Source organism: Malaclemys terrapin, chromosome 1 (genome assembly GCF_027887155.1).
Source record: "Malaclemys terrapin pileata isolate rMalTer1 chromosome 1, rMalTer1.hap1, whole genome shotgun sequence".
Lineage (NCBI taxonomy): Eukaryota > Metazoa > Chordata > Testudines > Emydidae > Malaclemys > Malaclemys terrapin.
The window spans coordinates 275,320,332-275,332,338 of NC_071505.1; the positions used below are offsets into that span (position 1 = coordinate 275,320,332).

A 12,007-nucleotide genomic window follows, 5' to 3' on the forward strand; every position below is an offset into this window, starting at 1 on the left:
AATGTTATTTACCTATTCTGCAATTGCTGTTCTTTGAGATATGGGTGCAGATGTGTATTACACTCAGGAGTGCATGTGTCCAGTGTAAAAAAGATGCCTAGCAGTACCCAGTGGGGCACGCGTGTGCCCTCTGGCCCTCAAATCCCTTCCTAGGGCTATTTAAGAGCGTCACTGCCCTGATCCCCCTGAGTTCCTTTGCACTAGAATCGTGAGTGGAGACTCTGATACAGAAGGGACTGAGGGTGGAATACATGTCTGCACCTACATCTCAAAAGAACAACAGATACAGAACAGGTAAGTAACTATTTTTTCTTCCTTGAGTGATTAGACATGTATTCCACTCAGGTAATTCACAAGCAGTAACAGAAGGAGGTGAGACTCAGAGTATTTAAACAGCGACTGTGGAACTGCCTTTCCAAAATTTGCGTCTGATCTAGACACAGCACCTAATAGGATAGTGTCTGGCAAAGGTCATGCATGAAAGACAAGATAGTGGCTCTGCAAATGTCCAATACAGACACCTCACTGAGAAAAGTGACCAAAGCTGCCTAGGCCCTCACTGAGTGAGCCACCAGTCTCTGTGAAGATGTGGCCTGAGCTACCCTTATGCCATTGTACTGCAGGAAGTAATCCATCTGGCCATCTTCTGTGCAGAAACTGCCTGGCCATTATTTGATCCACATAGGAGACAAAAAGCTAAGGTGATGCATGAAATCGTTCAGTCCTTTCCAGATAGAATACCAAGGATCATCTCACATTCAATGAATGAAGGGGTTGCTCATCTGCATTTGAGTGAGGCTTAGGAAAAAAATACAGGTAAATATATTGTTTGGTTAAAGTGAATCGGATTTAGACAACAATTTAAGGTATGGCCTTCAGGTCACCTTGTCTTTGAAAAACTGCCTGTATGGAGGCCCCATCATTAGGGCTTCAGTTTACTTACTATCTTTTTGGATATTATAGCCATTGTAAAGGCTGTTTTTTGGCACAGGAGGGACAGAGAATGAGTTGCTAGGGGCTCAAAAGAAGGTCCCATAAGGACAGCCAGCACAGTACTAAGGTCCCACAAAGTAACTGCTAGTTTTACAGATGTAAAGACGATAGACAGTACCTTTAAGAAATCTTACTACCATATAGTTAGAGAAATCTGACTTTCGTTAGATTGGAGGATGGAATGACGAGATCATCACCAAGTGGACTCTCAATGAGCTGAGAGAGAGACCTGAAGATTACTAATATGTAGTCCAAAATGTCCTGAATGCAGGCTAGCACAGTTGAATTCCTCCAGCCAGTGACCAAACCAAAAGATGTTTTAACTTGGCCAAAGAGGTAGACCTAGTAGAGGGTTTTCTACTATTAAGTAGGATTTGTTGAACTGCTTCTAAACATCCTTTTCATCTAATTGTGCAGCATCCACACTGTGCGATGCAAACTGCTCACTGCTAGATGCCAACTCTGACTGTGGTGTTGTGTCAGTAGCTTGGGAAGGTGGGTCTGGGAGGTTGAACAGATAGACTGGAAAGGTCAGAGAACCAACATTGTCTTAGCCAAGCTGGCGCAATGATTATCAGTCTGGCATGATCCATCTTCAATTTGTGAATAACATCAGGGATGAGTGGGATCCAGGGAAAGGCAAACATGAGCACCGATCCCCAATTCAAATAACAGTTAAAGAGCCCGGACTGAGACTCACTCAAGAGCAAAACTGACAATATTTTTGTTGTCATTCGTTACAAACAGTTTGATAGTCGGAATGCCCCATTCTCTGAAGATGGACCTCAGAATGCTGTTCTTCACAGACCTCTCGTGATTCTGGGAGAAATTCCTGCTGAGGTTATCAGCCAATTAATTTGGAGCACCCAGGAAGTGTGCGGCTATAGGAATGAGGGCATCCTCCCTGCAGAAGAGCTAAAACTTTACTGCTTCTTGACAGAGCTGGTTGGAGCAAACTTTACCCTGCTTGTACACATAATACATTGCAGTGGTATTCTCAGTAAATATGTGAATCTCTGTGCCCTTGATCTGACCCAAAAGTCCCAGCATGTATTGCAAATCACTCAAAGCTCCACGACGTTGATGTGAAAGGAGGGTTCCCGTTCTGTCCACAAACCCTGATTTTTCAATGTACTTAGCTGTGTCCCCCCACCCCGCAATGCGTAACTATAGTCCTGGTCGGTGGAGGACAGGAAAAGGAGACACCTTCACATATATTGTTCTGATCTGCCCACCATGCTAGGGACTCCAGGATCGCCAGTGGCACTTGGACAATCCATCCAATGACTGACAACTCAGGAGACAGATCAACTTCAACAAAGTTTGAAGAGGATGAAGGTGCAATCTCACATGCTGGACTATGTAAATGCATGTGGTCTATATAAAAAAGTGAGTCCAGAACAAAGAGGAAGAGTAAATCTGCTGCTGTTTGATAAATCTGTGGGATCGATATGATCAGTGCTGAGGCTGATGTTGCTGGTCCTAGACTCAATGACTGCCCAACAGACAGTACCAGAGTTGATGGTACAGTGCTTGAATGATCTTGCTTCTCTACAGGAGAGCATGCAGATGGCCCAGCTCTGTCCTGAGCACTCCAGGAACCCCAGTGCCACCCAGCACTCCTTTTAGAAGAGGAGGAAGAATCTCCCTGAGCCTAGGGCACTACTACTAACTATAGACAAAATATCAAGAAAAAACTAGCTGAGAGAACAACAAAAGTGTAAGTTAAGGTACCACATGGCACAATCCAAGTCAAGCCGCGGGCGGTGAGAAGGAACTGAAGGGGTCAGGGCAATGCTACTCTTAAACAGTCCTAAGAGAGGCTACAAGGACCAGAGGGCACATGCAGTGTTCCTACAGGTATTTCTAGGCAATGTTCTCTGACTTCAGTGCACTGGTCACACACACAAGTCTGCAACCACTCAAAGAAGAACTGATTAAATCTTTAAGCAATTATGTTTATAATCTCTCTCTCTCTCTCTCTCTCTCACACACACACACACACACACACACACTCTTCACTTTTTAAATTTGAAGTAAATGTAATGCTTATGAAACAAAGAGGAAATGAAAAAGCATTGATGTCCTTGAGGACTGAAGTCAACACTTTAGCCACAAATGCTCTCATAATGCTAACTTCCTTCACACACTACTGGGCCAACATGCCTTAACTTTTTCTGAAGGGTGCAGTCTCCATACAAATATGATTCTTTGACTCTCCCCTGAAACTGCCAACAAGTATGCTAATTAAGACTTTGATGTTTGTGCTTTTGAAGATATAGTTTGTCAAAGATTACATATTTTGAAAATGGATATTGTGGGTAAGAAACATTTTAGCTACAAAACTAATTTTCTCTCTTTCTCAACTTCAAAAATAAAACAAAGGTGCCCTACGAATTATAAAATTCAGAGAGAGAGAAAGACCTATTCAGTCCATCCTCCTACCAGTGCATGATTATTCTCTGAAATATATATTTTACTAATGCATTGTCCAATCTAGTTTCAGAAGTCTCAAATTATTATCTTTTGGGTTATTTTATATTGTGTAGTTCATTAATTTAAATGCTTTCACATAAAAATAGTTAATCATTCCTCTTTCATCATCTCATTTGTGATATAAAATAGCAAATAAGTAATTTTAGCTCCAAGAGTGAGCGTTTCTTATTTCTCTGGCAGAATACCATTGCTGCAACATGCAATAGCATAATTATACACTCTAAGTAGAACTATGTGCACAGAATGTACAGGACAAAATATTGGCAAGAGCATCTCAGATCTGAATGCAGGGAAAAAAAAGATCTAATATATTATCTCCAAGCTCTGCTATTATTGACAAACTAAGACATATAAAACTTTCCCTTAAACATATGATGAAATTATACTTACACCAATACTTTTATTAGTAAACTAAATTATAACAGAAACAAGTCCAATATTACATTGAAAAAAAAAAGCTAAAAGTAATCTATTTAGTTAGATAACACAGCAATCTGAAAACATATTTCTAAGGATTTAAAACCAAATGAAAATTGCTTTAAAAAGCTGGATTTTTTTATAGTCCAAGGGTACAAGATTTACCGACCTACAAAAATTATAATCAGGTTAACATAGGGCATACTTCCTGACACACAACAAATGTAAATTTTTCTAGAGCAGGTTACTCCTTTCAATAGCATTGTAACAAATACAAATAACATGGAACTGCGGTTTCAGCTAAATATGGGAGTAACTATATCCACAGTTATTAAGTACTAGGAAATCCCACTGCTACTAACATATACCTACTGTATAAGCAGCAAGACTGTTGTTATCACAGCCAGCTTCTGTCTCACCCTGCTCTTCCATATTGTTTGTATTTGATACAATGCTATTAAAAGGGGTAGCTCGGGGAGAACATCATAACTTAGACAAACCTCCAGGACTGTCTAAATTATAGTAGGGACCTCTCCAACTCCCAGATACCACGGGATCAGGAGGATGCAAAGATGGCTTAAAGCCACCTTAAACCTTCTCTTCCCACTGGACTGCAAGTTCTGTGCTGGGCCTCTTAGGCTATGTCTACACAGCAAAGAAAAATCCATGGTTGGACTGTGCCAGCCAACTCGGGCTTGCAAGGCTGTTTCATTTCTGTGTAGACTTTGGACTCGGGGTGGAACCCAAGCTCTGGGACCCTCCCACCCCACAGGGTCCTAGAGCCCAAGCTCTAGCCTGAAAGTCTACACAGCAATAAAACAGCCCAGCAGCCCAAGCCCTGCGAGCCTGAGTCAGCTAGCAAAGGCCAGCCGAGGGTGTCTAGTTATTGTGTAGACATACCCTTAGAGGAGCAGCACAGAATCTCACCCTATTTGTTCAGATATGTAGGCACAGGCTATGTAAATGTAGGGCCTGTTGAACTTGATGCAGGCAATGAGCCAAGACTAATGCTCATTGAGCTAAAACATGCTTGTTTTCCTGTTATCTTACCCTCATCCTCCATCCCCCATACTTCCCCCCCCCCGTTGTGATCAATTGTATTGGACATAGTAAGCTCACTGGGGTAGGGGCAGTCTTTTTAATTAATGTTTGTACTATGCTTAGCACAAAATGGCCCCATCATAAGAATGACATTCACAACATTGATATCTCATCCACTCAAAATCCACCCCCCCCCCAAATCATCCAAACAATCTAAAACCAAAAATATCACAGTATAGTTTTTACCCCAAAAAGGAAGATGACCCAGAGATTCCAAGTGATTTCACTACTGCTATTTATGTGGAAGGCACTCAGTTATTACGACAAATAGTACAAATGCCTAAAACAGACAGATCCCTGACGGGCCATTACAGACTATTGTAGTATTAATAAGTGAAACATAATGAGGAGTCAGTGAAGTGATAGTAATAGTCACATTTCAATAGTCTCTTCCACATGCACATGCTCTGCAGAGAAAAAATGTCAACAGATTATTTGATACAAGCCATTTCACTTGCGTAAATATATCATTTCTTACAAGGACAAAGATAGCATACAAGAGTAAAGGCATTATTCAGTCAAGTCCGCCCCCACCCTCCCCAAAAAAAGTATAGTATTTCAAGATAAAGAGATTCAGAGTGGCCCCAGAATTTAAAGGATGGAATCTTGGCCCCATTCAAGTTAATGGTAAAATCCCATTTCAATGGAGCCAGGATTTAATTCTAAATCTTTTGTTTCATATTGCTCTGGGAAGCAGGTTACAAGATTTCTATGGCACACAAATGAATGATTCAAATATAAATCTTCAGAACTTTAAAAATAATGAACATATTTTCTTCAAATGGGTTGTTTTTGCTTCTTTGGTTATTTGAATTAAAATGCCAAGATTTCAGTTGTAATATACCAGGAAAGTTTGTCCTTCTTCCTCCTCACATGTTTTTAAACAGTAGCAGGCTCAATTTTGTCCCCTTTAATTTTCCCCAAAAGTTCACCATTTGGTTGAGACCAAGCATGGAAGATTTAAGCCATAAAGAGATCTATTTAAAAAAATTACAATCAACTGGAGGAGGTTGGGTTAAAATGAATGCAACTATAATTATAACTTCCACTACCTCAGAAGCTATAACAGTAAAAAATACCAATGATTAATTTCAAAAGAATGAGTGTCCTCATTTTCATCATCATTAGATACACTCAAATCTTTAAAAAAAAAAAATAAGAAAACAATGGTAGATATTAAGTAACAGTAAAAATGGGCATGGTAAAATAATTTGTATTACAATTGTTTCCTTTTTAAAAATTGAACAGTTCAATAGTAAACCAATTTTTAAAAAAATCTTGTATTGCAGCATACAATTTTAAGGTTTAATTATAATTCATTACAATATTTAGCAAGTAGCTGATACTTTCAATTCCAGCAACAGATCTTTTACCTGCTAAACACCAGATGAGATAAGAAAGTTTGCAGGCATAAGGAAGAAACCATTCTAAACTACAATTCTCTCTTTGGGAAAATTCTTCATTATCCTAATGAGGGTGGAAGTCGGAACAATTCTAAATGTGTCTGATGTTGACACAAATATCCCTCCAGAAGAATAACACATGCCTTTCCAACAGCATGTGTTTATATTATTGTCAGTAGCATATATCAAATATACATTAATAAAAGTTATATTGGGTTAAAATTAGACAGCCATGCCAGCTTCCAGGTACAGCTGCTTGTAAAGTTTCATACAATATCCACTTCTTAGTTGCTGAAAGCACCTCAGCCCAATTCAAGGCATCTTTATAACCTCACACTCTTTTGTGAGCTGTTATTTACACATAAATGTAACATACTTTTGCAAAATTCCTCTGTTGTACTTAAGTGAATATATCATTGGTCTATCTTATTTTAATGACATGTAGTCCCTAAATGGAACATCAAATAGAACCCTTGTTCTGGATTTTTCTGGGTGAAGGAAGGCAAGTAGATGGTGGGAGATGGATCAGAATCCTTCAATATGCCTTTCAACGTTAGGTCCTGATCCTTCAAAAAGTGCATTTTAGGGCTCCACATGGACTCAACGGTGTACTTAAAACACAGTGAGTTTCAGGTGCAAACAGGAACTAAGACCTTGATCCTGCAACGGAAAGGGGCCTGTTTTCTGGATCCAGTCTGGATATAAACCAAGATAGTTGAAATCTCATGAAAAGAAATGACCTCACAAGGATTCCATCAAGCAAAATGGGAGATCTTGTTATTTTTGCCACTTTGGGCAAACATCTTTCAAAAATAGCTTATAAGATTTCTTCACTACACGTTAAACCTGAACTCTAGTTATGGTTTTACCTTGAACCGAAATTTTGAATCCTCATCAATACCTAATACATATCTGGATCCAGCTTTCCTGGATTAATTCATTGAATTAAAACCAAATTATATTTATGTATTGTACTGTAGAACCAAGGATTGGGCTTTATCATGCTAGGGGCTATATATATATATATGTAATAAAAAAAAGACAGTCCATGTCCCCTACACCTAACAATCAAAGAGTACAATAAGAAACAAGAGGTGGAGAGAGTAACACGGTAACAGTGGGATGATTGTTTGGTATAATAAGGAGTGCTTAACATTTAGCATAAGTACATAAGTATAAATTTATAATATTTAGTACAGATATTTAAGATGCAATAGATATTTTAATATAAAATGCAATAATATTTTCAATACACACTATGTAATTTGTACCAAAAGGATTTATTGCACCTTGAATCTCTACCTAAAAAGGCTTGTGCTAAATATTATATATCATCACAAACAATGCATCTTTTATAAGAACACCAATATCACCAGAAAAAACAGTATAATTTGGGTCCAAACTTACTTTCTGCAGTTTGCATTATTATCTCATCAAGTTCTTTTTCCAGTTTTTCATAAGTGTCTAGCCTTGCCTGATGCTCAGAATTCTGTGCCTGAAGTTCAGTAATGCGTGTCTCACTAGATGCTTGAAGGCTATAAAACTCCTTAGTGAGAACCTGTGAGAATGAACAACAGAACAAATGCAAAGGTCAGGATTATAAGCTATTTTTGAGGGAGGTGAAAACATGTATGTGAAAGATTCGGTAGACTAATATTTAAAGATAACTTTTCAGTGTTTGTTGAAAAGTCCAATTTAATATGTCATTCAGAAAAGGGAAAAAATCCTCTTAACAGCAGTTAGTCTCTAAATATACTACCTTGGACAGATCTACTCTCTTGAGTTATGTGCCATGTGATAAGACATCTGACAGCTCTTTAAAGTTCTAGTGATTTCATGAGCCTCTACTTGAGGACACAACCAAAATCCTCATGGGAGGAGAGCCAAGAAAAAAGGATAATGGGGAAAAAAAAGTGTTTAATACTGTACATAGGATTTTAAATAATGGAAGGTATTTGTTTTGTTGTTTACTCTGATTAGTTCAGGGACTTCTTTAATAAAAGGATAAATGCATAATTATCACAATTTGATATTTATGATGCACTTATTTCCTATAAATATAGAGAACTAAAAATTAACACATTAACAACATTCAAGACTAGCAAAAATAATTAACACAACAGGCTGAGGACTTAAATAAAAATAGGCACATACTCAATTAAAAGTAAAAGCTGTAAATGCCAATATGCAAATGTGAGAAAGCAAAAAGAGGTGAGCTAGAATGCCTGGCAATGGAAAAAAACCATGACAAAATAAACATTACTAAAACAAAGTGGAATGACAAAAACCAGTGTAATTCTTTAATATGTAGCTATATACTATACAGTAAGGAGAAAATAGATGGAATAAGTGGGGGTGTACACAGGATATGGAGGTTACTTACTTGTAACCAAAGTTCTTCAAGATGGACTCTGCATATTCATATCTTGGCACATGTGTCAACAGGTGCCAGTGAACGATGCAGCCTTCTTCTAGTAGTGCCTATTAGATAGCTTATGTGCCCCCTTCCGATTCCTCCTCTCCATGTCCAAGCACGTTCTGAGAGTGGGGCTAGAGCGTCAGCAGTTACCACGTCAGTTCCTTCCACCTCTAAATATAGAGTCATGAGCAGGGTTGACGGGGGTGGGGTGAGGAGGGGGAGTAGAAAGCCGGTACAAATTACCAGGGCCCAGCGGTCCAGAAGGGGGCCCGGCTTCCCCCACACCTCTCGTCGCCTTACCGGGGCCCGGTGGTCCGGAAGGGGGCCTGGCTTCCCCTCCCTCTCGTCGGCCCTATTTAGCTGGTCCACCCTTGCTGGGGGGCCCGAAAATTTTTTTTCACTAGGGCCCGAACCCGCTCTCAGCAGCCCTGGTCATGAGTAGATAAAATTCTGCAGAAGAGGAGGAGGAGGAGGACAAGGAATGTGAATATGCAGAGTCTACCTTGTAGAACCTCAGTGACAGGTAAATAACATCCATTTCCTCTTTGAGTATCCACTGCATATTTTCAGTCAGCAGTCTATACTGAAAACCAGAAAGTGGATAAGGGGTCCTAAGGAAAGATGGACCGTAGACCCAATCTATCAAACTGGGCACCCAATTTAACAATGTTATCTAATGAATAACGTTTAATCATATGTAGTGAACTCCCCATGACTGCGTTACAAATTTCAATTAGCAGGACCTGTCTTACACTGCCTGATCCATCTAGATAATACCTGTGTGAAAATGGGATTCCCAGTTACCCACATATGCATCAAAATTGTGTGAAAATCTAAAATCCTCGGTTCTATCTAAATATAACAATTTTTTTTCATCCAAACAATGTAACTTTGACTTGCCCTTATTTGAATGAGGTCTGGGGAAAAACGCTGAAAGAGTAACAGATTGATTGACATGGAAATTGGAAATTATTTTTGGTATGAATCTTGGATGCGGGGGAAGAACTACTTTGTTTTTATAAGAATTCATAAATAGAGGGTCAGCCATCAAGGCATGAAATTCACTACCTCTCCTGGCTGATGTTATTGGTTTAATAAATGCAGGCTTAATTGACAGATGAAGCAGAGAACAAGAAGATAAAGGCTTGAAGTGTGAAGATATAAGCTATGATAGTACTATACTAAGTTCACAACCCATGGAGTAACAAGTTCTCTCACCAGGGAATACAAATTTAGTAAACCTTTGGGGAAAAAAAAGTCTTAATATCATGCAAGAATATAGTATTACCATCTATTTGCATATGAAAAGCTGTGATTGCAGCTAAATGCACCCATAGTGATGAAACAGATAAATCCTTATCTTCCAGAAACAGCAAATACTCAACTATTGATTGAATAGGAGCTGATACAGAATCAATACCCTACTCAGATACACAGTGAAAATCTTTTCCATTTAAAATCGTAACATAGTTGACTGTCTTCTAGCATTAAGTAAAACATGTACATCTACAAAGTAAGATTGCTCTAGTTTTGTCAGAGCCCTATTGCCCACTGTAGTGTTACTGTGGCTTTAAGAGAATGAATAGCATCTTCAGAGTATGGGAGCTGACAGTTGGAGGAGGCAACTGGTTTTAGGTTAGACTGACTGACCTCAGTTAAGATGCACTGTAAATATGTTAATTATGATCTAATAAAGACTGTTAAGTTACTAGCAATGAATTATTATTAAGATAGTCGATTACTTCAATATAAAAACAACACACTCATGCTGTCAGATGCAAGGAAAGCAGATCCGAATGGCATTTCCCTGGATGCTGTGACAGAAGATCCAGTGAAGCTTCTGTAGTATTCCTTGGAAAGAAGGAGCAAGCCTGTTTACACCACTGTTGTCTCTGGCCATGGGGTGACAAGCATAATCTTGGCTGAGTCCTGGCTGATCTTTTGCACAACCGTCAACATTAAAGGAAATAGTGAGGAAGCATACATTAGCTCTGTACTCCAATGGAGGAGGAATGCATCTATTAGAGACTGTGTATCCACTCTTGAACAAAAATAATGGTCCTTTGTGTTGATCCTTGTGGCAAATAAATCTATTTTTGGAGTACTCCAAAGAGCAAATATGTATTGACTCAGAGTCTTTCATGGATAATTCATGCAACTCAGAAGAGTCTCTGATTAGTCAGTCTGCTAACTAGTTGAGGGATCCTGGCAGACGCAGAGCTACTGGATAAAATCTTGTTCAGTATACATCTATCCCAGAGTTTCATTGCCTCCCTGTAAAGCTGCCAGGACCAGACTCCTCCACCCTGTTTATTTACATAGTATATCTCTGCCATATTGTCCATGGTAACTTGAACCACAGATCCTTGTATCTGAGGAAAGAATTATCTGAGTGTCAACTCTAGAATGCTGATATGAAGATGACATTCCTGTTGAATCCAGAGACCCTTGTTAAAAAATTGTTGAGGTGTGCACTCTGGCCTGTTTTTGAGGTGCCTGTTGTAACGATTATGGACAGGGAAGAAGGATTGAACATCATTCTTCTTAGTACATGACCCTGATCCATACATCTTTGGATTTTCTCTGGAATGGTAAGTCCATATTGCCTACTGCCTGCCTGAAGTTCTTTGCCAACCAGTGTTGAAGAGGTCTCGTCCTTTGTTTTGCATAAGGCATGACATAGATGGTTGATGCCTTAAGACACAGTAGGGAGAGAAAAAACTTTAGACTCTAAAATAGAGACCGAATCATACGTTTTATCTTCAAGAATTTCTTCTCTGGAAGGTAAGCCCATGCCCTTTTGGAGTTGAGAAACTATCCCATGAAAAGAATTTTGTGAGGGGGTCAATAGGGATTTTTTTCCCATTCATCAAAACCCTCAAACTTTGGAACAGAGAGCACCTGAATTAGTTGACGTCCTTTAGTTCGTCTTTGGGGGCTGCTTTTGGAGCCAATTTGTTTAAAAACAGAAAAAACAAAAACCCGTCTTCCCAGAAAAGCCACCACTACACAATGAAATTTTGTAAAGATTCAGGGTACCAACGAAAGGCCAAAGAGGAAGACGCTGTATTGGAAATGGTCCTGCCCTATGGCATAATTAAGGTACTTCCTGTGTGACAGTCTTATTGAAATATAACAGTAAGCTTCTTTGAGATCAAGAGCAGTAAACCAGTCTAGA

The 12,007-nt window shown here is 39.1% G+C and overlaps 1 protein-coding gene and 1 long non-coding RNA gene across 4 annotated transcripts in view; one reads left to right on the plus strand and one right to left on the minus strand.

The window, feature by feature from the left end:
* The window catches only part of PIBF1 (progesterone immunomodulatory binding factor 1), a 190,072-nt gene that overhangs the window by 63,253 nt on the left and 114,812 nt on the right, over nucleotides 1-12,007 (minus strand). For all 3 annotated transcript variants that reach the window (XM_054013350.1, XM_054013369.1, XM_054013359.1), the window contains exon 12: nucleotides 7,818-7,968. In XM_054013350.1, coding sequence (XP_053869325.1) covers nucleotides 7,818-7,968 — 151 coding nt within the window. The remainder of the gene's footprint in view (nucleotides 1-7,817; nucleotides 7,969-12,007) is intronic.
* LOC128828605 (uncharacterized) overlaps nucleotides 1-12,007 on the plus strand; it is a 113,171-nt gene that overhangs the window by 23,296 nt on the left and 77,868 nt on the right. The window lies entirely within an intron of this gene.